General features: G+C 45.2%; 2 protein-coding genes across 13 annotated transcripts in view; one reads left to right on the top strand and one right to left on the bottom strand.

Moving 5' to 3' along the window:
- The window catches only part of CNOT4 (CCR4-NOT transcription complex subunit 4), a 108,199-nt gene that overhangs the window by 6,268 nt on the left and 77,426 nt on the right, over positions 1-24,505 (bottom strand). For 8 of the 12 annotated variants that reach the window (XM_062615486.1, XM_062615485.1, XM_062615491.1 and 5 more), the window contains 2 exons: positions 18,235-18,447; positions 16,026-17,466 (listed from right to left, as the gene is read on the bottom strand). The exons of 1 other annotated variant lie outside the window; for it this stretch is intronic. In XM_062615486.1, coding sequence (XP_062471470.1) covers positions 17,165-17,466; positions 18,235-18,447 — 515 coding nt within the window. In that variant the 3' untranslated portion in view covers positions 16,026-17,164. Of the gene's footprint in view, positions 1-16,025; positions 17,467-18,234; positions 18,448-24,505 lie in introns of those variants that run through there. 3 more of the 12 variants (XM_062615494.1, XM_062615495.1, XM_062615496.1) reach the window with 1 other exon arrangement.
- Positions 780-9,516, top strand: LOC134162028 (sushi domain-containing protein 3-like). Its single transcript, XM_062615446.1, is given in 5 exon segments — positions 780-1,262; positions 2,989-3,177; positions 5,766-5,905; positions 7,259-7,434; positions 7,761-9,516. Coding segments are annotated over 5 exon segments (909 nt in total). The 5' UTR covers positions 780-1,084; the 3' UTR covers positions 7,987-9,516.

Here is a 24,505-nt window from a genome sequence, read left to right as displayed (position 1 = left end):
CCAGCACAGCCAAAACCGAAAGGGAGTGTCTGAGAGGCAGACAGACAGAGAGAGAGAATTAAGGCATTCTCAGGTCCAAAGGCCCATGAAGGCAACAAAAAACGTCTCTGCAAGTGCAAGGAGGGCTGAAGCACTGCTGAGCTGCCTCTGGCTTTTCAAGAGGGGTAAAGGGAGCTCCCGGGGGTGCAAGGAGGGGAGAGGATAGCCTTAGGAGGGGATGCTCCAAGAACCACCACAAAGCACTGCTCATTATGCAGGCAGTGGACTGGCCATTGGCTTCAGCACAGAGGCACTGCCTGCTCCAAAGCATCTTGGTCTCAAGGGCTTGGGCAACGTAGGGCACCTTGCCTCTTCCTGGGTGCACACAGGGGCTAGGCAGATAGGTGCAGGTAAGAGCAATCTACAGCCCAGGAGGCAAGAGGTGGTCGCTACCACAGCACCTCTATCTATAAGACATTATAAACCATCAGGGCCTGAAGAGACAAGCAGAGAGATGCTGGACAGAGGGAACCCCCAAGGAAAAAGAAAACAGATTTCTCTGCGGTTCCCACGGTGGCAAAGCTGGCAGAGTTGCTGCTATGAAACCTTTTTGATTCCTACGGCTTTTATCCCACTCCACTGCTGTTTACAGAAAACCAGCCCTAGGCTCTGGCAGGAGGGAAGACGAGCATGAGAGGGTCTCAGCAGCGAGCATGAATGTGTATTTTGGCAGATAAGGGAGGAGCAGGGTGCCTAGTTTGAAGCTGCAGCAGCCGGGGAGATGGTGAAAGCCAGTCCCTGCAGGAGGGATCTGTAAAAGGTGAATTCCAAGCACTTGCTGCTTCTCACTCGCCTTCCCATGCCTGGTTTCCCTGCAGAGCTTCTCAGCCAAGCAGCCAGAGCAGGGCTGGCAGTGCCAGGAGAAGGGATGTGGGGTTAGTGCCGACACAGAGAAGAAGCAAGCCCTGGGGGAAAGGCAGCTGCTAGCTTTGCCACTCAAGGCTTAATGCCCTAAGAGCCCTGCTGACTCCTGCTCAGAAGCAAAGGGGAAACTGCAGGCACTCTGGACGGCCGGGCACCCGATGATGCTGCATTTCCTCAAATCATGATGGGACAAAGGCTCAGAAAATGCATCGCCCTTTGCCTGCTGCCCTGGAGCTGCCTGGGCTTTGCCTGGAGTGATGCTGCTGGGCCCGGGACTGCCTCACCCAGGGAAGGACACGTCAGAAAGGGGCTGCCCCGAGACACTGCCAATGGGACCTACTTGCACAACAACATCTCAGGTACTCGAGTGAGTGATTACCCATCTCTCCCTCTGCCAGGCTGCCTCACTGTGCAGGCAGACAGGGTGAAAGGCGGGGGATGCATTGATGATAGCATTGTGGTGCTTCTTCTGGTGGGCACGGAGGGAGGCACACTGAGGCGGCTGCAGGGCTTTGTGTGGTCCCCATGGCCACAGCAGCTTCTGTAGTCTGTGAGAGGTGTATCATGTCAGAGGAAAAGTCGCTGGGCACAGGGAGAAAATTTAACTCGACTGTCTTCCTTGGAGAGTAAATTCCTCCTCCATGTTAACCTCTATACAATATCATGATGGACCAGCTCCCTGCCCAGGGCATGGGCACGCTGAACACATCCTTGTCCCCAAAAGATGAGCTGAGACCCCGGGTTGAAATGAGGATGGACATTCTTTAGAAGCACAGATGATCTCCAAGTGCTTGGGGTGATTATTTTTTCTTAATCCACTTGCTAGAGCAGAGCCCACACTGCTTCCCAGCAAGTGGGACATGGCACTGGGGCTGCTGTGGAATGAGCACCTGCCCAGTGCAGGCAGAGGCACAGAGCAGCCCATGCCATACTACTGAACCCTTCACCTTCCTACATCTTTATGAACTACATGTAATTTCCAAAATGCTTGGTGGGAACAGTCCCTGGACCACCCTATGTCTAAACAACAGCAAGGAATTGTTGGGCAAGGTGCTATCCAGTGTCAGACAGTTTAACTGTGCAACAAATCCAGTCCAGGCATCTGGGCAGCCTCCCTGGCACTGCTGAATTTACTCATATAGACATCTCCACTACCTGTTAACAGCATTGCTAACCTAGAGAAAGTCTGATCTTGCTCAACCTGGTCTGTTTCTTGTCAGCCCCTCTGGAAGAGAAGCCTACATTGACTCAACAAACACAGAGGCAGACCAAACCTCTCTCACACATTAGCTTTACTGCTGCACTCAGAATTTCCCTCAGAAGTTCCCTCTATGCTAGATAAAGCACATTTCTGCCTGCAAGTTCTAAGCTTATCTTAACTAGAGCTAATCAGAGTATTTTCCTTTAATTCAGGTTATTGGCACTGTGATACCTGTTACAGGAGAATGTACTCACCCACATTTTCTTGGTATCTGTTAGTATATCCAGGGATTTTCTGCACGCACACAGTCAGATTGGCATCTCTTTTGGAGTCTGTCTCACCCCTGGCTCTTGACAGATACTAGGAGAAACAAACAGCACTAAAGATACAAAGGGTGCCATGCAAAAAGGATGATCTAAGCAGGATAACTGAGTAGCTCTGAATAGCTGTGGGCAACAAATTAGGAAAAATATAAAGGCTGGGTTGGAAAAAGTATCTTCCTACAGCATAGAACAGTATTTCATTGCTTTGAGTTCCAGCCAACAATATTCTCCCAGAATACTGGGGTATTTAAAAATTGCCTGTCCTCTTCCTTTCCCTCCTAAGAGTTGCTCTCTGCACACTCTCCCCATCCTGTACCTTTCCAGTCCCACATCTGTTCAGTAGCTGCTCACATTGCAGAGTTTGCAACTAGAAGACTTGTTTTTCAGATAAAGCCACCAGACTTCCCTACATCTTTCCTTTAGGATTACACACACACATAATAAATAAATTAGAGACTTGCAGGACCTGCAGGAGTGACACAGGGTACGGAAGCATTTTCAGGAGCATCACCAGCAGGGGCTTTGTCATCACCTGCACTTAACGTCCTCCCTTCTCCCCAGCACCATGCACAGCACTCGTTCCACCACGCTATGGATTCTACTCCGTGGACAGAGGCTCGGGCGTCTCCCTGGGCTCGGTGCTCGTGTACTGGTGCCAGGATGGGTACCAGCTGGTGGGCAGCCAGAGGCTGTCCTGCCTCCGCCGGGACAGCGCTTCTTCCTGGAGCCACCCTCCGCCCCGCTGTCAGGGTAAGGAGCTGCTCACAGGGTCTCGGGGGGGGGGCAGGTGATCATCACCCCATCACTAACGCTGGAGGGGAGGCACAGGACCTCACACAAGGGTGTCCTCGCTCTGGCCAAGCCAGTGAGGGCAGGGGGACAAGCTGGGGTGCTCCTGCCACCCTGAAGGGGACAGCAGAGGTCCAGCTTGTCCCGTTAAGCGGTTGTCAGCACAGGTGATGTGATTCAGCAGGGTCCCTGCAGTAGCGCTTCATGAGCTGCATAAGCTGAGGGGTTGCCTGAATTCCCCAGGCAACAACAGCACAGCAAACGATCAGGCTTCCTCTCATTCCCAGTAACTGGTACAGGCAGCACTGAGCTGGTACCTGGTACCAGCTGATATCTGACTCCGGGTGCCAGGCATAGGGACTACAGGGCACAGATAAAATTTTCAATAGGAGGAAAGCTGGACTTTGAATTAACCCAGCACATCCTGTTTACGAAAGCACATGCAGAACAAATCTCGGTTGCAAATGGCCCCCACATTTGTTGTGGTACCAGCTCATTGAGAACAAACGGCTTAACATTGACGGAACAAAGCTTATTGCTTTAAAAGCTTTCTCTCACACACCACGTACTGTGTGCACACATTAAATAACTTCAGGAAAACTGCCCCCAAGAAAGGTATATATTTTTGCAGCACAAGCAAAAACACCTCAGTTGTAAATGCTACATAGTTTATGCGTGAATTGTATTGCTCATGCTGGGAATCAGACCTGGGACTCTTTCAGGAACAGCTGACAGGCAAACCTGTGGTGCAAGAGCCGGCTAAAGAGTTGGAAATGGAAAAAGTCTGCCTTTTGCTGCTTCTCTCTCACTTGCTCAAGAAATATCATCTCTATCATTTGCTCAAAACATGCAAATCCATTTTAAACAGGTAGCATCTCAAAATTAGAAGCCAAAGTGCTTCAACCATAGGACAACGGCACAGGTGCTTCAGCTCAGAAGCACTCCAGGCAGCTCGCCCTTTAAAGATGAGAACAGAAATAAAGCAATTCATCTCAATTCAGAGCTGTAAAACTTGCTGATACGCTATCAGTCACTGTCTGTCGTTCATAAAAGTAAGCATTGCAAAATAAAAGCAATGAACTTTGTTGCAATGAGTTACAGATGCTTCTGCAGTGAAACACTCCTAATGCTCAGCAGCAGTATTTGCCTTCTGAGCCCTAAACAGAGGCTGCAGTTTGTGCACTACTGAATGCAGAAACAACTTGGGGGAACCAAAAAATCCTCCAAACATTAAATCACACCCTGGGCTCCCCAGAATAGAAGGTTTTTAAGACAGCTTTAAGGGGAAAATCCCTATATGCTTTTTCTCCTTAAAACAAAAAGCAAATCTCCATAGTTTCAGATGTCTTAGTTTGGTTATTTTGCAAGGATTGTAAGGCTGGGGATTGTTCATGTATTTTTTTTACTTTGAAAACCAAAACATGCAATTTTTGCAGACATTAGTGAACTCTTTCATATTATTTTGCTCTTGGGATGGGAGCCACTTTCTTAGTTCAGACATTGGCAATGCAAACACCATTTAGGCTTCCTTTATGGTTTGATCAGGATGTAATTCATCTGCTCTTTCCAACACTGGTCTTACGGCAGGTACGGGTCACACACTTGGATGGCCCATACACCATCCAAGAAAATTCTGGCACAGGCTGCCCAGAGAAGCTGTGGCTGCCCCATCCCTGGCAGTGTTCAAGGCCAGGTTGGACGGCGCTTGGGGCAACCTGGTCTAGTGGAAGGTGTCCCCTGTGGCAGGGGATGGGAACTGGATAAACTTCTAGATCCCTTCCAACCCAAACATTTCTATGATTCTATGATTACACTCACCAAAGTTTTCAATTTATCAACTTTTTTTAAACTTCACAAGCCCATTTTTCTCTTAAATACTCATGTTTCCTTAATACTTTTCCCCTTTTTTCCCCCTCTTTCCACTTTTGTTCCCTTTTAACTTTTTGCTTATCTTTTTTTTTCTTCACTTTTCTTCACTTTTCCACTTCTCCCCCCTTTTCCACTCTTTTTACTCTTTTCCCCACTTTTCCCCCTTTCCCACTCTTATTCTCCTTTTTTTCCTTTTCCCCCTTTTCCACTTCTCCCCTTTTTTCCCCTTTCCCACACTCTTCCCCTTCTCCATTTTATTTCTCTCTTTCAACTTTTTCCCTATCCCAATCCCCATGCAACAGACAACCAAAAATACACATTCCATTAAAAAAACAACCAACAGCAAGGCTACCACCATTTCCTTTTCATCGTGCTTCATTCCTCCCCCGTTTGCGCTTCACCCAAGCTGCATCCAGCATTTCACATTTTCCCTCCGATGTGACTATTTCACCTCAATTACCCGAAGAAAATATTAACTCTTAATGTGATTTTGGGGATCCCCCCCCCACACACACACTCACCCCATTAACTTTTGTGTTTATGGAGCTGTCTTTACATGCTTCTTCCTAAAAACAATGCCCTGAAGTGTAATTATAAGGGGGAGCAGGGCCGGTGCGGGTGGATGCACAATGCCTGCTTCGGCCCTGCTCCCATGGGCCCATCCTGATCTCTCCCTGCAGCCGCCCCGAAGCCCCCAGGCACTGGCTCCCGCGCTGCGGTGGCCGCATCGCTGCTCAGTGGAGCTGTTATCCTGGTGCTGTCCATCTCCTTCGCCGTCTGCTGCTGGCGCGACAGGGCGAGGAGGAGGTGTGCGGGGTGAGTACGGAGGCAGGGCAACGGGGGGGGGGGTGTCACATCCAAAACCAGACGCAGTTTGGCACAGTCATGGCTCCAAAGCAATGGCGCGTTTGGCGCTGATGGGGAAGCTGGGTCTTGGAAGCGATAGTGGCCCCAGGGATGAGGGATGTGGTGGGTGATTGCAGAGAGGTGTCCTGCAAGGGATGCCGTTAGCTTGGTGATTGACAAAAAGCTCTCCAGAACAGAGGAAGGGAACAGACAGAAAGGATAGTGAGTGGGAACAGCCCTGCCACGTTGTGTGTACAACACAAGGTAGGCAGATGCTGTGTGCAGTTCTGGTGTCCTCACCATAAAAAGCTCATGGAACTGTTGGAACAAGTCCAGAGAAGGGCCATGAGGATGATCAGGGGACTGGAGCACCTCCCGTATGAAGATAGGCTGAGAAAGTTGGGGCTTTTCAGCCTGGAGAAGAGAAGGCTGCGTGGAGACCTCATAGCAGCCTTCCAGTATCCAAAGGGGGCTTGTAAGGATGCTGGGGAGGGACTCTTCATTAGAGACTGTAGTGACAGGACAAGGGGTGATGGGTTAAAACTTAAACAGGGGAAGTTTAGATTGGATATAAGGAGGAAGTTCTTTACTGTGAGGGTGGTGAGGCACTGGAATGGGTTGCCCAGGGAAGTTGTGAATGCTCCATCCCTGGCAGTGTTCAAGGCCAGGTTGGACAGAGCCTTGGGTGACATGGTTTAGTGTGAGGTGTCCCCGCCCATGGCAGAGGGGTTGGAACCTGATGATCTTAAGGTCCTTTCCAACCCTAACTATTCTATGATTCTAAAAAAGGAGCATCCTCCCCTGGTAAGCACTGGGAGAGAAGCAGGTGGGGAGCAGGGCCACCAGTCAGGACCATTCTTACAGAGCAGCAGCACTGCCCTTCTTTCCCATCCTAAGGTCCAGGGGGACCCCTTGTTTTTGCCAATGATGGTGTCCTGAACAAGTGATGACAGCAAAAGTTACCATGCAGGAGCCTACCTGGGGATGTGGCTTTAACAGAGCCTAACTCCTTACTATAAGTGCAAAAGAACAATGGGTAAAAAACCCTGCAAGAGACAATGTCTCAATCTCCCAGCAAGCACCAGCCAGACCTCCCCCCACTGTCCTGCTCTTCCCCAGTCTGCACCAGTACCCCTTTTTTGCAGGGCTAAAACAGTTTTGGTGCTTTCCTCTGGGAGCAGAGGAAGGAGGACAAAATCATAGGATAACAACTTGGGTTTAGGATGCAAACATGCCAAATCTGTCTGGAGGTGTAAATGAAAACAACCAGCCCCCAGTGAGCAAAGAAAGCATCTGCATCTCTCTCTCTCTACCTTGCAGGCAGCAGCAGCAAAGGAGGAAAGCCAGAGGAGGATGGAGACATGACCACTCCACTCCTGACAGGACAAGGAAGGCTTTTGAGAGACTGAAACACTATCACCGGCGCGATTACCACCTTTCAGCCCTTTCCAGCTCTGTGTTCCCAGGGGCACTGGCAGGCTGCAATAACCTGGCTTTCCAAAGGTACTGCTCAGACCCTGGTGCTGGTACTGCCCCCCAACTCCTCACACAGGGGCCAAGGGCTGCTCCCAGTCTCCCTGGAGGCAGGAGAGGCCAGATGTAAAAGCCCACATCGCTTGGGCAGTCACTCACTCCCCTGCCTTACCCTCTTATGTGCTCCCCACCTAGCGCCTAACAGCAATGAAACCCTTGCATATGCTCTTTTCAAGGGGGCAGTTGAACCAGAGGACCACAGTTCCCCTTTGCCCTGCCTCAGCATCGCATGGGTGGGCTGCGGGCTCCCTGCAATGCTGCAGCCCCCTTTCACCTCTCCCTCTTGCCTTTGCCAGCAGCCCTGAAAGCCTGTTGAAGCTGCCCCTGCAGAGCTGGCACCCCACAGCGCAGGTCTTGCCCCGGCTGGTGACACCCAGCAGCGCCCTGCCCAGCCAGCCGCACCACAGCATCCTGCCGCACATCCTGCCCAGCCAGTCCCACGGGCCCAGGGACCTGCTGCCCCTCTACCACAGAAGCCTTGAGGAACACCAGCTCTTCAACAAGTTCGGGAGGCCAGTTTAAAAATTTAAACTGCTGTTTGACCTTTTTTTCAGTTTCCTTTTTTCTTTTAACACCATAGATTCCTTGGAACTCTGCAGAGCTCAGGGAAAAATCTCGTAAGAGCCAGTTCCTGCACCTGGATTTTCAAATGGACAAAATTTGATGTGTTATGTTGAAAGGCTTTTTTGATATAATCCCACATGTCCAGAAATGCACATCTCAAACAAGAGTGCCTGGGACAAGCTTCTTAATTCATCATTAAGATGTGAGATGTATAAAGCCAAGCCTGAGCAGCTCCAGCTTAACCCACAGGCTGAGCATGTGCGGACTTTCAGGTTTTAAACACAAGGGCCTGATTTTCTGTTTCCTGCTCTTTCAAAGGCTGGAAGTGAAGACAGCCAGTTACCAGCAACAAGGAATCTATGTCATTGCATAATTGGAAGCATTTACAATTCACTGCACTTGAATGTAGGCTGAGATTTAAAAGTGGGGAATTTTTGCTGTTCAGAACTCACCATATCCTCCTATTTCTACAGAGACAGTCTTAGACTTGCAGGAGGCAGCGACAAGTGTGCAAAGAGAGCCAGTCAAGATGAAAAAATGAATTTATCTGGAAGCTGTGGCTGCCCCATCCCTGGCAGTGTTCAAGGCCAGGCTGGACAGGGCTTTGAGCAACCTGGTCTAGTGCAAGCTGTCCCTGCCTGTCCATGGCAGGGGGTTAGAACTGGATGAGCTTTAAGGTCCATTCCAACCCAAACCGCTCTGCGATTTCTATGACCCAGCACATCTGAAGGGATTAAAAAAAAAAAAATTAAAACCAAAACAAAGACAAAAGCCCCAAAACAACCAAAACCCAACCAAACAAAAAAGCAAGCACCAAAACTTGAAGGTTTTCATCCCTTCTCCCCTGCAACAGAAATTCACATCAGGTGTATTAGACCTACAGCAGCACCCAAAGTGCTAGCCTAAATGCCATCATTGCATTTAGAAAGCAATGACACTCTTATTTCTGTCCAGGATTTCCTGGGTGGAAATAGAGGAGCACGCTCCAGGCAGCACATGCAGAGCCTGGCCAAGGAGCTTCAGGACAGCTCGGCTGCCATTTGCACCACAGAACAGACCTCTGCCTGTGTACCACAACTGACACAGTGTGGGCACATGGGACTTGTCGAGTAACACAGCATCATGTGTGCACAGAGATGCTGTGCAGGTATTACACTGTTAGAAGAGGTGCCAGCAGCCCCAGGAGCTGCTGCATATATGGGGCAGCGAATGAGAACGAGCACCCAGGATGTGAACCCCAGCATCACCTGCCATCCACTGCTCAAGAATGCAAACTGCGATACTCAAACCTGCTACAGAGGCGAGGAGTTTGTCTGCCGACTACATTTCTATCCACATTTGCATCATGTTTCAAGGAAAAAAGGACTTAGAAGACACAAGGTAGTACATTCTTGAGATAAGGCAAAACCTACTAGTGGACATGTGGTAACCACTGCCACTTCTCCCCGGAAAAACGGCTAGAGACATTGTTTTTTCTATTTCTAATAATAATAAAGGAAGCTCTCCCCCATTCCACCTCCTATGCCTTTTTTTCACATCAGCAATCTATGGGAAGTCTGGTCTGGGGGCTGGGTTTCAAGGGGAGGGAGCAGATGGCAAAGATTTTACAGATTCCTAGCAAAAGACAGCGATGCCCACAGCAGCCATTTACCAGCAACAGCACCACGAGAAGGAAAAACCTTGCCATTCTCCTAAGACAACTGAAGTTGTAGAAAGGACAGAAAAACCAGGACCTGCTCTGCACTTCCCTTCAGCTCACGTCCTAACCTTACCTTTCTGTCCTCCCTCTTTTTCCAGCCAAGTCTAACACACAGGGAGGGGAATAATCCTGCTTCAAGGTAAGGTGCTCTTTGGTCCCCTCCCATCTGCCCAGACAACCTGTGGGAATGGTGCTCTGCATGCAGAGATGCCAGCCATGGATTTGGACACAAGCCCTATGGGCGTTCTGTGCTCTCACGAGTACCATACCCACAGACCACTGTACCACTTCTGTCTCACCAAAACAGGTTTCATGGCCAGGAATTCAGCCCAGGATTGGCCCTGGGAATAGCACTGCCCAATGTCTTGTTCACATAGGAAGAAGCTGTCTTTTGTCCAAGAGACAAAATCAGGGAAAAAACAAAGGGAAAGTGATGAAGATGGGAATGACACTTTTCCTTCTCTGTTCCTCTCCCTTGTCATGCTTTAAGGAATAAATAAAACCTCGCTATGATTTCCCCTCTTTCCAAGGAGATTTTTTATTGAAAAAAAACCAAAAAACAACACAACACATCTGGGACACAGAATTAGAGTGACGCTTTAGAACCAAAAGTGGGATTTTTTTTTTTTTTTGCTACATGAGATGAGGCTGACACCTGCTCTCACTGCAAACTGAAACAACACACACTTTAAACACAAAAATCTTTGCCAAACATGTCCAGAAAGGTGCTGATTTTGAAATACCATAACAAAAAGTGACCATTTTCCATAAAACGCCTGATACCACGGCTTTACACACAGTGCCAGCTGTCAACTCAAAACAAGCATTTCATACAACCGATACTTAAAAAAATATTTACTTGACAAATTTGAGAAGTTTCCTTGCTGCAACGTTCTCCTGACTTCTTGGGGATTATTTTTGGATGCAAACTTTAGCTTCCTACCACAAAAACTTGATGCCAAAACCTTGTCAGGCATAGCCATGTTCTTCAGCAGGGAGAAGCACAGCCAGGTCTTCCTCGAAAGTCATCTCAAGCTTGCAGGAGGCTGAAACCAACAGCAGAAATGTGGGTTAAGGGCAGGAAGCCCAACTCTACCACAGTTTCCCTATGTCACCCTTAGTTCCTTCTCCTCTTGGACCAGCCTGTCAAAGAGCAGAGTGAAGGTTTTGAAGAGCCACACTTAGCTTCAGCCTGGGAAGGCACCATTAGGAAAGCACCAAGCAGCACTGTTTATCTGCCAAAGAGGAAGGAGAAGGAAGGTAACCATGTAGAAGCTGCAAGTAATCTGTAAACAGGAAGAAAACAACCTCACAAGCTTATATCCCACATATTCTATGTTACTCAGCGATTCCTGTTAACAGCCATCATCTACTCAACTGTTCTTCATCAGAGCAGAACATGAGGTGCTGCTCTCGCCACCGGTTCCCCCCCTGCAGACCACCAGAGAAACTCACCTTCTCCAGGATAGGGAAGGGGGTTTCCAGCTGTCTCAGAGGCTGGCTTCCCTAGAGGGAAGCTGAAGCTCCAAGAAGTTTAGTTGTAATGTTTTATACAAAACCAAATGCAATATCCAATTATGCAACACATCACATATCGCATTTCTACTTATTTCTTATTTAAATTGTATACATGCAATACCCAACAGAAAGGTAGGCTCTAAAACCAGAGGAAACCATTTGAAGAGGGACAGAGATAGCTGCAAGGTCAGCTCATTGCAGATTCTGTTCCAGGCAAACCTTACAATCAGTCACTTTCTGCTCAGCGTCTGAACAAAGAGAAAGCACTCTCAGTTCTTCATAAAAAAACAGGATTTGGGGATTTTAAACTTCAGACTCCACACAGGAAACCTCACTGAGCCCTGCAAACTCAACCAGAAAGAGCTGAGCAAGTTCTGGTGACAGCTTTACGTTCTTCACTGAAGTTTAACATAGCACCCTCCTAGGACTGTGCACACTAACAGAAGAGGTTTCAGACCCACTCTACAGATACGGACAAGGTTAATGCCGAGACTTGTAACATTCAAATGCTAAAGCCATGAAACTCCAAAAAGATATTAACTGCAAACTTGAAAAGAACAGCCACCCACCATGGCTTTCTAGACTACCATTTTGAGTGCCGCTGTGCTGGTAGAAAGAAGAGAGCAAGCAAGTTCCAGTCTCTCCCCAGGTATCTCTGGAATGGAGGAGGTAGTTGGCAAATTTGTAAGTCTGAGGACTGGGGGAGATAAAGAGCAGTCTAGCAGGATCCACAGGAGAAAGCAACAGTAAATGTGCCATGATTGTATCCCACTGAAACACTCCACCTCAAATGAGCTGCAGTAGATGGGCTCCTCATGACTGCCACAGGTCAGGCAGATCACTATTCCATCAGCTTTAGATTAACAACAATCTTTCTATACTGATTTTCTGATACAACCAACCTCTGTTCAAATTACTTCCACACCTAGTCTCAGTGCATCAGACCACCCTAAACACATGGTTTTCATCAACAAAGCTGGTAACACATCTGTTGCTGCCACAATCACCCAACTCACCTCAGACCTTCACAGTGCAGCAGTTCAGGCTCCTGCATCCCTGCAAGTCACCCTAGCTCCCTGTACTTATGTGGCAGGAACTGCATTTGACCATTTCCACCTCAGGAGCCTTCACTTTACCACATAAAGCAGTAAGCTAAGGGCAAAGGCAAACCCCAGAAGGATAGGGAGATGAAGATCCTGCTCATATACAGCGATCTTTCACATAGACCAGAGCATAATGAGGCTACACCATTTCTTATAACTGTAACCCAACGCTACAATGATACTACACCTTCTTCCTCTTTAGGAGCTTTGTTTACAGTCACAGCCATAAACAGAAGAAGACCTGAGAGCTGTTTCCCATCAGTGGAACGTCCCAGAGTAGGGTGAAAGATGCTGGGGTTTGGGTGAAGAGAAAGGCACACAAGATCTTATAGTTAGTACATACACATGTAGCTAGAACAAATGATAATCAGTGAAGTGGAAGGCACTCCTGTAGCTAGCCATATAGGCACATGCTGCTGCAATATGTAAAGCAACAAGTATTCTTAATGCATGGATTCAAGTCAACAAGCACTTCACATTATTTGCTTTGTCTCTGCTAAAAATACACACCACCGGTAGCTGGACTGGAGAAGAGTTCACTCCCCTGAAGATGTTGCAAGTACCTACAATCCCTTCAAGCAGGGCTGGTCCCCTAACACTTCAAGCATCGTGCTGCCTCTCAGTGTTTCTCAACACACCTCAGTTATGAGCAGTAAGTTTTTATTCCAGCACTATAGTTTTCACCAGAAGGAATCAGTCCCAGGCAATACAGCACCTGCTGTGCAGTGGATTTAGGCATGCTGGAGACCAACACCAAGCCTAAGCTCCTTTACAACCTAAGGCAACTTCCATACATCCTGAGAAGAGGGATGGACAAGAAGCACCTAGGTAACTGTTCTACAATCAAGTGTATTTTTCCAAGCTCCCTTGCAAGGGTGAGGGAGGAAATTGGTGCATGACCCCCTTCTCCCTTCCTTTGACTTCTTTGCTCAATTAAAAAATGTCCACAGCAGGATAGCCAGCTCTACAAACTGTAAAAAAACAAACCAAATCACAAAGCAAAAAAACAATCCCCCCCCAAACCACCACCAAAAAACCCAAACCAAAAGCAAACCACATCCCACAAGACAAACTAAACGCACTGCATTCTTCCTACAATCCAACATCTTGAATGCCTGTCATTAAACGAGCATCTTAGAAAAATAAAAGCAAAACAAAACTTTCAGACAACAGAGTCTACAAGGAAGGGGAAGGAAAACAACAGTTTGAAGTTCAGGAACTAGAATACAAACTCAACTTCATAGTTAAAAACTGTCATGGAAATTGGCAATGGTGTTTTGAGTACGGTTAAAGCATTCCTGTCTAGACACTGCATTTATAAGGGCACATACCTGCTCATGTTTTACTCGCAAGGAGGAAATGGGAGTTATAAAAGGAAGAAAAAGGAATTTATGCAGGGCTCTTCACCTTACCTAGAAGCTGTAATTCAGAAAAAGATTGTTCCTTTATTACATACTAAAAAGAAAATAAAAAATAAAAAATAACAAAAACGGCAGCAGCCAGGAACCCTTCAGAGCAATCCAGCACTGCTGCCCCCCAAATTACTACATTTGAATTAACAATTCTTTGAAAATGCAACACAACTTGTTGTACCAACATGTTCATGGCTAACAATGAATAATAAATAATAATAAATCATGGCTCAATACATATTCATGTCTGTTTTGGAGGAGTCTGGTCCATTCTCCTTCTCCAATTTCATCTGTACCAGACACCATCTACCAAATGTGTTGCTAGTGCTAGGACACCAGCCTTTTAGTCAAGGACTGCTCTTTGCTTAAGAGCTGCAAGAGTCTAATATGTAAAATAGCAACAGACCATACACTGAGACAATAGCATGGACAAAGCAGACACAAGTATGCTCTCCTTTCAGTAGCTGTTCCTGTACATATCTTTTGTCACAGCAAAAGTCCATCAACAGAAATCTCAAGAGAAACTAACTGAGCTCCACATGGTCGAACAGTGAATTGCCAGGTTGCTTTGCCATTGGGGTAGGGGGACATGCAGGAATTATCATCAAACAGTAGATAAAATTAAGGTAAGGGAGGCAGAAGCTGCACCCCCACACAACATGAACTGATGCATTTTAATAACACCAATGTTACCCCCAGAGAAGTCTCTTGGGGAGGGCAGCACCATAAAGAGAAAAATCACTCGTTGTAAACCTTGGGCTGAAGGCTAAGAGTTTGTAAGCAGGACAACCACACAAGCTCTTGTGTGGTTCTCTCGAGGAGACGAAGCCTATTCTCTAGTGGTAGCAAGCCATGAACACAGGTTTCCCTCAACACATCCTAAACTGTGACAGAGACAAATCAAAACCCAGTAAGCTTCAGGAATTGCTGTGACACATAGGAAACAATTACAGCTGCTTTGGGAGGCTGGCTTATTTTCAGGGTCAGGAAATGCATTTTCTAAAATGGAAATGCAAAAGGTCAAAAAATGCTCATGTCTAACAAGTGAGGAAGGAGAGAAAAAAAGAAAAGCCCCTTACAGCTTCACCAGCACCTCCAGCAGACTGTTCCTGCTGGGTTGCATCCCCAGTTGCAGAGGTAGCAGCAGGCACTGCCACTAGAGAGGATGTCCCAAGTCTGCAGCGCTTCTCCTTCCACCACCAACAGTTAGAGTGGAGGATTGAGCAAGGACTGAGTGGCAAAACTGTTGTCTGCTTTGCAGGGGAATGCCGGCATCAACGGGTGTGTGCGTTGCCCCAGGTAACCAGAGCACACTGACCGCTGATCTGCAGCAACCAAGCCTGTCCAGAAACAGTACATGCAGTTCCTTAAATAGACAGCAAATAGAGTACTAAACATCAACACAGGTAAGAGAAGAGCAACAGCAGGTAACTGCCAACAAGTAATGTTTTACAAAGCAGGACATTTAGAGTAATTTTATGCAGATTCAATGCCTGGTACCCCTCTCCAGTGACTGATTCAGGACTTGCTCCCACTCCCTGGACTGTGAAAGGCCAGTGCCCCCCACGCTCATTAGGTGCCCAAAGTTCCACAGTGGGAATTCCCATCCTTTCCCCTGCCAGCAGTAAATACTTAGGAGGGGAGCCAGGCAGAACTATAGGTAACACCAAGTGAGAAATCCTTCTGCACAGGTATCTCTAGGATTTCAGGCTCTCAGCCATCCTTATGAGCTCCATCAATGCAGCACCCCAATCACAAGGTTGCTGGTTTTAAACATATCTGGCTGGAAGCACAAGAGCTTGTTGGAGGCCTTCTGTATGTTAAGATTTTGTCATTTCCTGTTGTGCAGTGACAGTATTTTACACCTTTAAGCGAGGTTGCTGACAGAAACTGAAGTTGTAGCTAGAATTCTCTGCCACACCTTCAAACACATTACTGCATGCTATCTGTCCCAAGCGCCATGGCATTTAAATCAGAACATACAAACAAGGTTTCATGCTTCAGATCTAAACAGATACCACCAATAAAGGTTAGAAACACACAGCCTCTAGCTACTGCCATGAGTGAAGACAACAATCCCTTTAAAAATGTAAACACTGTACGCTTTTTCCACCCTCCAGTACAGAAGTCATCATGCAAAGCAGTATTCCCATGAAAAAAGTATCTCCAGTCTAGATGAACAGGAAATAACACCCCATGCAATGACATACAGTTAAACCAGATGCAGTAATTAAAAACTCAAAGAAATGAAAAGCAAACACAAAGTCATCATCAAGTTTTCTGTTTTATTTAAGATTTTAGTTTTAATTCTGAAGAAAGAGGTACATTTCCTTGGTTTTAGTTTTAGCGTCAGGTTATAACCATGTTTATTTATCTGTTTCTTTTTTTCCTGTCTTTTCAATACTGCACAAACGTCCAGAAACTACAGGGTTAAGTAAAAGCTGCAGGCAGAGGAGGTCAGAGGTTGCTCCTGATGGTGATCATGTGGCCCCAATGCAGTGCTATCCCAGAGTGCCCTAATCAGGTGGATTTTTTTTTAATACAAAAAAAACCCAAAAATAAAATTAAAAAAAAAAAAAAGAAAGAGAGACTAAACAGAGGAGACAGAAAGACTGAAGTAAATATCACTCGTGTTTCAGCTGCTTATATTATGTATATGCTAGGTATTAAATCTGTGAATACTTTTAAAACATTAAAGTTTACTTTAAATCTAAAGCCAAAATTAAAGAAAAATCTTATTCTCCCCTCTTTAAGCCACTCTTTAGCAACATGCCAGTTACTCATAGCTATAAGTGTTCTGTCTTTCAACACACTTCATGTCAAACTGACTGACACAATAAAGTCCCTTTCTCAAAGAAATAAAAAATAAAAAACCAAACCAAACCCCAACACAGCAATTTCCCTGTGTAGTGCCACACTGAATGCAAAATAAATGCTAGGCCACTGCTTGCCCCACATGTTCAGTAATGTCATTTAAATGAAATACCCTTTTCATGTCTCTGCATTTGATTCTGCATTGCATTTTTCCCTACTGCAGATTGACACTTTTCCACTAGGCAGAAATACTCATATGCAAAAGACGTAAGACAGTACTATTCTCCTTAAGCACTGAGACTGCATTTTGATTGCTCTCTCTCTTTTTTTTTTTTCCTTAGAATGGTTAGAAATATTTCAAACAGTGTATTTCAAACACCGGCTCAGCAGAAACTTAACAAAAAGATACAGTCATGACCCTGTGATGGCATTGCATTTGGGGGGGGAAGTTTGATCAGGAACTGGATTCTTCAGAAAGAAAGATATGACAGGAAACAGTAGGTGGGCATAGGGAGGAGTCAGGGAGGGACACTTCCTGCATTTCTAACGTTTTGGGTTTTCTTTTTCTTTTTTTAATTCTTCCTCCTTTCCTAATGACGATCCAGCGCTGAGCTCTGTAGTAGATCTGTGGGGGTTTTACTGGGGGGTCTGAAGGCTGTCTGAAAGCCTGGAGGTGGGGAATGGAAGCTGGTGGGGTTTGAAGGAGGAGAGTAGGGATTCCAACTGGCTCTGTGCAGAGGGATCTGTGTGCCGAAGGGGTTACTGTGGTGCGTCTGTGATGGTGCTGCACTGGGGCCGTCCACCTCTGTGAGGGCCTGAAGAGATTTTAGCCAATGTGGAGGATTGTCATCTTGAAGGGTGTCTAAACTGTTTCCTGTGGAAGCTGGGATACCTATGAAAAGAAGAAAAAAACAGGGATACAAGCAAGTCAGAGCAGAAGCAATAAGCTGAGCATGAAGGAGGTCAATTTAACCTAACAAACAGCAACAGTGAGAAAACATGATTAGTTTGTACAGCAAATGCATTTTACATTATTATATATAATTACCCTGCCCGCAAAATATTTAACATTAAATCCAGACAGGAAAAAGTTCCCCCTCAGAGCACTTCATAACCACACATTTTTCTACCAAACAACCTTTGCAAGAACTGCATCCCTGTTGACGTGACCTTACCACACCAAACTATCAGTACGCTGCATGCTTCACCTCCTACTCTGCCTGCCTGAATCATGCTTCAGCCTCTCTAACAGGGAAACACAACCAGACAGCCTTATAAAAGAGAGCTTTATAAACAAGTGGAGTATGTCCCCTTTTTAAATAACAAAGTCCAGTGAATGCCTTCAGTGCCTCAGGACCAGCGGCGCACATACCGGACATGCCACTCAACAGAAGGGACACCTACAGATGGACCCTATAGATAAGTGCTGATCCACCTGACTGCCTGCAAAGGTCCTGGGCATGCATTGCAAAGGCCTAAGTGACACTTTGTTATACCTAGCAGTTCCACAAAAATTCCTGGACCCTTGAGGTTTTGTGGATGGAAGCTGGAAGAGACCACCGCATACTGACTTTTTCTTTTTTCCAGATGTCAAATCAGTTTGTGCCAAATACCCATTTGATGGTTTGCCAGCGGAGCTGAAGGAGTGAGAAACGGTTACCTGTGATGATTGCGGGGTCCATCCAGCTGCCAGGGCTGTCCCAATTCAGGCTGTCGGTGGTGGCAGTGTTGGACGTTGGTACACTGTGGTTGGCGTTGGAGGGGGAAGAAGCATTGGGCAGTCCACCAAAGTTGATGTTAATGTTCGGTAGAAGTGCCCTTAGCCCGTCCTGCCATTCCTTCATATTTAAACTCTCTACAGAACTGCTGTTGTCTGGGAGATTTACCAACAAAAAAAAAAAATGAAAGATAAAAAAATAAAAAGCTGAAGTTAGAAACAGATGTCCTTCTTTGGTGGGGTATGGGATTTTCTTTTTATGCTAAGCATGTAATACTTCCCCTGTCCAAAAACTAGGGTCAATGTTTGTGGGATTGATGAATTATTCAGAGGGGCTGGCAGGTTTTAAACCAGGTATAAGGGAATGGGAGAAAGATTTAACTCCTCCCCCAGTTTGTACTTTCCCCCCCCTTTTTTTTTTCAGTTTAGAGACTCAAATTATCAAGGCCGCAGTGGTTCTCCCTCTATTACTAATAGGGGAAAATCTACCAGATCCTTTATGAGAATACTTCTTGTTGCAAGCTAGACAACCCAATTTGGCTGCTTTATTAAACAGGCAGCAGGCTTGAAAGGGTTGTTTTCTTTGAAGTGTATCAAAATGAAGAAAGGCTAGGTAGGGCTTTGCAATAGAAACCGAACATGAGGAACCAGGGAGGTGGAGGAATATCACAGAAGCTTTTTGTTTTGTTACAGCTTGCTCATTCACAGCCCTACAGATGTTCTTCCGAAGGAAATGGTAATTAGGTTTTCATGAAGTCGGAGGGAGTGCAATTTCCTCTTGCAGTTGAAGAACAGTAGTGAAAATTCTTTAGAGACCTTTAAGAATAAGTCCCGACACAGCAACAGCCTCAAAACTTTGGGAGGCAAACCAGCTGGACACCAAAACAGACAAGTCTCAACTATTTGCCTGGATGTTTCAGGGCACGTAGTAAAATAGGACAACAGGATAACATGGCTATTAGCACTACAGCAAATGATCCCTAAACACAGATGTTAAACCATTCTATCTAGAACAGACTACCAGGTTCTAAGATCCATTTCCTTTAGGTATATTAAAGCAAAACAAATCAGGCAGGAGCATCCCAGTATTTATCAGCCAATACAGAAAGTAACAATTAACTTGTGGTCAAATACATTTTAAAAGAAAGTGCCGGGTAGTACACTGGCAGCACACTCTCCTTAACAAAATCCTATAATATAATTTTAACTATTTCTGCCTGTCCAAATCGAAGAAATGACCTTGATGGCAATCAGAAGTCTTACAGTGAGTTACTTACACAATATTGTTAACTTCATCAACAACAGAAGAGACTTAAAGCCTTCATGGAAAACAAGAGGGTATCACTAACTTGCAACTCTATGTTAGGGGGTGAAGAAAGTTTCACTTGCTATGAAAACCTGCCTTGGCAATTTTTGTAAAGCTGAATGCTCAGAAAGAACTGATGTTTTGAGCAATTATCATTTTGTAACTAGAGGCGGTGGGAAGAGAAGCAAGTTCTTGAAAGCCTGTGCTTTCATGTAGAACTCTCCTTCCCCAGGCCAAATAATTTTTAGAGTAAGATTTATATAAGATTCTGCTTCTGTACAGAATTGCAGCAAGCAACTTCAATCACACATCACAGCTCAGTCATACCTCAGTCCATGTAACCAACTAAACTTCAAAACAAATTACTATGCAAATCTGCTATATCCACTTTGCCTATGATGACTGTTGGAGCAAAGCATTCATTTCTAACCCTATGCATACCTAATGCAATTGTTTTAGTGCAAGCATCCAACCTTCAAGCATAAAAGTCCCCACATAGCAAGCAGGACAGAAGCTGACATCTAGAACTCCTGTGGCCAGACTGATACTGTGCAGGGAGCCTGGACAAGGATAACAGCACAGATGCTAACAGCATACTAAAATCATCCTCTGTGCCTGGGCAAGATTGCAGCATACATCTGCCCACAGACTTTGCAAAGTTTACAGCTGACTGCTGTCATCGCCATGCACTGACTGAAGCTGGGGAATCACTCTTCATCAGAGGTTACAGCATGAAGTACCTCCATGGGGGAAAACGGACAATTCCTAAGCATTCCCATAAACAAACGAGACGGATCAAAATTCAGGTAGTGGAAATAAACCCCAAAGCCTGCCTATTACAACATGCACCACGATGTATCTAAAGATAAAATTTTGAAGTGCTACAGGAGAAAAAGTAGCAGTGACAGAACTGCAGCTCTGCCTCAAGCAAGTAACTTAGGAACAGCTTTTTAGTAGCACTTTAGCACACACACAATCAAGTGGCCAGACTTAAGTGTGACCATCCACACACTGTGTGCAGCAATGTGCTCATGGGGCATACAAGGCACTTAGGGTGAAAAAAAAAACAACCCACCAAAACAGGCTTATCAGCAATTTTTCTGCATTCATTCAGCAGTTAGCCATAGTGCATACAACTACATTCATTTCTCCCACTGCGAATCAAGTATACTTCCTGTTCCCTCCAGAGCTCCCGCTGTTTTCTTTGCGATACTAATGCACACAATAAACAGTTTTAGAGCTTGGTGCAGTATATTTTTCATTCACACCTATGTTCCTAGGCTTAAAAAAAAAATAAAAAAAATAAAAAAAAATAAAAAAAATAAAAAAAAAAATCGAGATTTCAAAAAGTATTAGCCAGAATTATCCTCAACAGTTATTCGCTCACAGCCCTCTTGAACATCCATAAGCCTATTTGAGACATTTCTTAATTCATTTTCTGGAACAGAAGTAGCCAGCTCATGATCACAGAAATAACTGCAACAGATTCTGCATGGTACCCCCTTAAGTTTCTACTTTATTTTCTCACAGCTGCTTCCAACAGCTTGGGCAAATAAATACATTTCAGTTTAATTACTTGCTTCTGCAAAATGCATACACAAGATGCTTACTAGAAGCATGCATTACTGAGCATACTCACTGCAATGCCTGTGAGCTCTGCAAGATCATAGTGATCTTAATCATGGACATTACTAACCACTAATATGCCCTCCTCAAAGTTCATGGGCAAGTAAATAAACGTGGTAAACTACACACCTGCAAAACGTCATTGAGGAAGTCTAACGAAGACAAAGCCAGCAACATTTCCCAAGGAATGGGACAAGAAAAAAATCTAGTAGGACATTAGGCCACCTGGGGCTAAGAAAATACATGTATTTTTGTTATGTTATTCTCCATTTAAAAATAGACATAATACGGCATACGTAAGAGTCCAGAAAGATAACAAGCAGTTTTGATACAAGATTTTCATGGAACAGAAAAGGCTGGCATTGTTTGGTGAGGAGACAATCTGTGTGACAGGCATGGTGCACCACTGCTGTGTACCCTCACACAGAACAGAAGAAAGTTAGAAGAAACTGAGGAAGAATGTCTTTATCTCAACTGTCAGTACAAAATTCAGTTAGAGCCACAGACATCCATGTTTTATTTGCTAGCAATAAGGAAGTTACTTATTAAAGTCTTGTGCTCCTGGGTGCAAAAGTGACAAACCAGAAAATTCCCAAAGATTTATCATCTTTCCCAGCAGCTGGGCTTGCAGGGCTGAAAGGCAAGCTCTGATAAAAACATTGCCCTCTAACACAAAAGGAAAAGCAAGAAAAATATTACTCAGGCGTCTCTAACAGGGTTTTCCATCTTGGCTAACAAGTGCACATGGTAAAGGAAAAAGAGGCCCCAAACATGACCAAAGTTCACAGCTCTGTCATACTCCCAGCCCTTAAGCTGCAATTAAATTATTCTTGTAATATGGGATCTGGTAAGGGATTAAAATGCATTAAGGTGTTAAAGTAGATGGGATCAGTGGAGAATGCAAGGCTTTATGACACTCCCTGCATTGCCCTCTGAGGCCTCAGTTACTGTCTGTGATAGGTAAAACACCCAATTAGAAAAACTCCTGATGGCAACCCCAAGTACATGAGCCATCTCCAGGCACCATGCACCTGTACCCAAACCAAACAATTAAATGAGCATGTCTTTGCTGGAGTCTGACAAGTTTTAAACAAGAGCCTAAGTGAAAATACAAGTCCACCCCAGAGTCAGGTGTTACTTCCACCATCTAAAGAAAACAAGTATATTCGGAAGACCACAGAAAGGTCTGGGTTAGACAAGACCTCTAAAGGTCATCTTATCCAGCCCCCCTGCCACGTTTAGAGACATCTTTCACTAGATCAGGCTGTTCAGAACCCTATCCCATCTGGCCCTGAACACTTCCAAGGCCAGGATAAGGAGAACCAAACCCAAACTCATACACACACCACCTTCTCCTCCCCTCAGCTAGCTTACCTGTTCTGTTACTTAGATTTATACTCCCCCATGAAGCCAGCCCTGTAGTTAAAAAAGATCTATTAAAAGGGCATTTGCTTATTATCTTTCCCTAATTCTAAATTTAACTGGTTAAAGGGAGTAATTTTTAGAGTAGCTAAAAGACTTCTCAGTTGGACGTCATAACACAGGGGCGTGAGAACCAATACACCACTGTCTCCCTCTCTCAAGGAGTGGAAATACTGCCTCCTTCCACAAACTCATCCTACTTTAAAGCAGTATGTCCACAGACAGTAGGAAAACGTAGAAGAAAACAAGTTAAAACCCAGTTGACTTCAGTGAGAAGATTTTACACACCAAGATAAATTGGAGATTTCTTCCCCCATGCCCCAGCTTTGTCTCTGAGAGAATAATCTGATGAAGCATCACTGAAAGCACCACTACGCACATGAAAAATATGCTTGAATACACATCCCGAACTCCCGTCTATCCTTGCTGTGCATTTCGTAATCCTCTCTGGTCTAGCAGAAATTTGTGTTTACAGAGGTGAACAGATCCCACAGTTCTAGCACTGAACTTTTTCATGTGTCTGAGGCAGTATGCCAATATGAAATACTTGTATGTAAAATTTTCAAAGCCAACCACTATCTTAAAGTGAGCAAAAGGAAGGGAAAAAAACTTTATAACAAACTTGCCCACCCAATTTAAATTAAAAAATATTACTTAAAGTCAGCTCAAAATGGAATATGATTGAGAAGCCTGAACATTCAAATGTATAAAACCTGGTTATTAGTGAATTTTTAAATAAAATCATCATCCAGTCATGACATCCTACCAGTCTGGTAGTGTTACTTCAGTACCTGTAACACCTTAACATCATTCCTTCAAATCAGGAAAGAGTGGTTTTCTTTTCTGGTGGAGAGACAGCAGAGAAGATGATGGCCAAGCAAGAAACACTGTTCTGCTGTACACAGTAAATACCCTAGAAGATGTCTGCACTAGTGTCAGCTGCATTGACACAGGGCGTTCCCTGACTTCATAAATTCTGACAAATGCAAACCCAGAAGCATTTTAGATTAGGCTGCACTACATTTGTGATGTTGATGCACTTGACCTTTTACATTGAGGGTAATGGGACAGCATGTCTTATAGTTCACTTGATGGAAGACAAGCACAGTAAAACAAATGTCCTACAAAGACTAGACCATTTCAAATTATTGCTCCAATTCTGATACAAATCTACGGTCAAATCCATATTAAAATTCATACAGTACACAAATAAATACAACTAATAGCAAAGATTGCAAGACCACCACATTAAGCGTAAAGCAAGTGTATTTTTTTGCTCTGCCAAAATGATATTCCAAGCTATTACATGAGCCTGTTTTTGTACTAATTGTGTAAAACCATTAAATACCTTTATGCCAAGAGTCCTAAATATCCTAGTTCCACAGGAAAACAAGCAGTCCTGCAAATGTAGGTTGCAATTTAAAAAAAAATGGCTGAGGTGAGTAGCTCGAGAGAGGATGCTTTCAACACCAGAGCGGGGCGGGGGGCAGAGATCAGCGTCCAGGAGCCTCAACTCAGAGTGACAAGAGCCACCGAGGGAGCCTCAAGTCCTTGACAGGACCTGCCCAGGAGCCAACAGCTCAGCTGACGCGAGCAGCTGACTCACACGGGGCAGAGCCAGGAGGAACAGCGGGTCAATTGCTGAGGTGAGTAGCTCAAGAGAGGACGCCTTCAACATGGGCTCCTATGACTGGAGTGTTGGAATGGAAGGTTACAGGCTCTTTAGAAAAGACAGGCCTGGCAGGCGGGGAGGGGGAGTTGCCCTTTATGTTAGGGATAGGCTGGAGAGTATGGAACTCTGTCTGGGGACAGGTGAGCAGTCCACAGAGAGTTTGTGGGTCAGGGTTAAAGGGAACATAG

This window comes from Pezoporus occidentalis, unplaced genomic scaffold, assembly GCF_034315485.1.
Source record: "Pezoporus occidentalis ecotype Australia unplaced genomic scaffold, CSIRO_AGI_Poc_V1 ctg182, whole genome shotgun sequence".
In the NCBI taxonomy this organism is placed as follows: Eukaryota; Metazoa; Chordata; class Aves; order Psittaciformes; family Psittacidae; genus Pezoporus; species Pezoporus occidentalis.
Note: the sequence above shows the minus strand (reverse complement) of the source record. Positions and strands in the feature narration are given on the sequence as shown.